The sequence below is a fragment of the Oppia nitens genome, unplaced genomic scaffold (genome assembly GCF_028296485.1).
Source record: "Oppia nitens isolate AA-2021 unplaced genomic scaffold, nextdenovo-longstitch-racon4-pilon3 scaffold42_pilon_pilon_pilon, whole genome shotgun sequence".
Lineage (NCBI taxonomy): Eukaryota > Metazoa > Arthropoda > Arachnida > Sarcoptiformes > Oppiidae > Oppia > Oppia nitens.
This window is the reverse complement of record NW_026533224.1, coordinates 301,239-303,137: the sequence shown is the minus strand read 5'-3', so window position 1 is coordinate 303,137 and position 1,899 is coordinate 301,239. Positions and strand designations below refer to the sequence as shown.

At 38.7% G+C, this 1,899-nt stretch overlaps 1 protein-coding gene across 1 annotated transcript; it reads left to right on the top strand.

The window, feature by feature from the left end:
• The first annotated feature begins 244 nt into the window (after positions 1–244).
• Positions 245–1,635, top strand: LOC128959175 (zonadhesin-like). Its single transcript, XM_054305115.1, has 4 exons — positions 245–572; positions 638–898; positions 960–1,148; positions 1,256–1,635. Exons 1-4 carry the CDS (start codon positions 392–394, stop codon positions 1,633–1,635), a joined length of 1,011 nt encoding a protein of 336 aa, XP_054161090.1. The 5' UTR covers positions 245–391.
• Positions 1,636–1,899: the final 264 nt, after the last annotated feature.

The window sequence follows — 1,899 nt, the reverse complement described above, 5'->3', positions numbered from 1 at the left end:
TCCCAGTGGTCAATAGCCTTTTAATACAGTAAAATATTTTGATTTAATATATATATATATGTTTGTTTGTATATGTATTTAAAAATATCTAAACAAAAATCAATTGGGTGTTTATCTAAAATTATTATCTAGGTGCATCATTTCAATGCCAATGTCAACACTATACATGGCACAGGTAGTACTACCTGTGCTCTGATGGTGACTGAGTATATAAATAGGGAAGTCATATACTGATTTTGATTACCATTTAATTTTTTTACAACACAACACAGTTAACAATTTGTATTAATAATTTTTTTGTTGTTGGTCTACCCCCACCCCACCCAAAAAAAAAGTTATTGTGTGTCTGAGTGTGTGTGTGTCCTCTATCTATACATTTTTGATTTCAAACATGTATAGCATTTTATTAGTATTATCATCGGTGGCCATCAGTGTATTGGCCGATAGTCCCCCAGTCGGCGGCGGTGATGTTGTTTCGGTTCATTCATCGGTGGTCAAGGATATCATGGCCAGGGCTGCCTCAGCCGTAGTAGTCCAGCCACAGGAAAGGAACAGTAGTCCTCCACCGGCAGGTATAGTAATTAACATATTTATATGAGTTTCAAAATAATTTACATCCCTGTCCTCTATCTAATAGTCAGGTGCAGAGCCAACGAAATTGTTACCGACTGTCTGACACCGTGCGAACCGACCTGCGAGCACCCAAACCAACTGCCCTGTCCAGAGTTTACTGCCCGTCGGACCGATGCCGGCACTACCGCCGGTGATTCGGCCGATGATCTTCAGCCAATTGAACGCAACAGTGAACCGCCGGTTAACTGTCGACCCGGTTGTGTATGCGATCACGGATTTGTCCGCAGCGTACTGGGCGTATGTATACCCCGGAGCCAGTGTCAGCGTATGTATATCCCTATATAACTTATAATATAATATTAATTTATATATATATATTTAATTAGCCATTTGTAAGCCGCACTCGCATTTCGAGTCGTGCGGACCCCGATGTCAGATCACATGCGAGTTTGCCGAACCCCGAGCTTCGACTGTCTGCTCGCAGGACAGCGATGTCTGTGTTAGCGGCTGTTTCTGTGACGCCGGTTATATCAAAGACATCCGTACCGGTCAGTGTGTCCGACCACAGGACTGCTGTAAGTATCTATCAATCAATCAATCAGTCAGAGACAGACAGACACATAACTACCTGTTTTATTATCTGCCAAACAATACTAATTATAATTATAATTCAAATTATTAGCCCAATTATGTCCCGACAATGAACACTATAGCGATTACGGTAATCCTTGTGCACCGTCCTGTCAACAGCTGGTTGTACCGCCAGCTAAATGCCTGAACTATTCGCAACATTTGCCCGGCTGTTACTGTAACCAAGGATTCATTAGGGATTGGTCATCAAAACGGTGTGTACGCGACTGGGAATGTCCGTCCATGAAGTGTCCATCCACTGATGAACAATGGTATCAATGTAGGCCGTGTACACCTAGTTGTACCGAACCCAAGCGGGTGTGTACTGGCCAGTGCCAGCCGTCGGGTTGCGATTGTAAACGTGGTCTATATAGAAATCCAACCACTGGCCAATGTATCCGATTCTGTGATTGTCCACAATTTCATCGGTAAAATTTCTAATTGATTAGTTAGAAAAAAAACAATTGGATTTTTTTGTTTAATTGAATTATTTATTACTAATTTTTTAAATATGATTTCATTTCATTTTATTTTTTTTATTGAAAAATAATTTTGACTAATATTTTTTAGACTAAAACTTAATTTTTCAGTTTTTTAAATAATATTTTTAAGTCAATATGTTTTCTAGTGATTTAATACGATATATATATAAATATATATTTTGTTTATTATTATTATTACTGTTATTATTAGTTA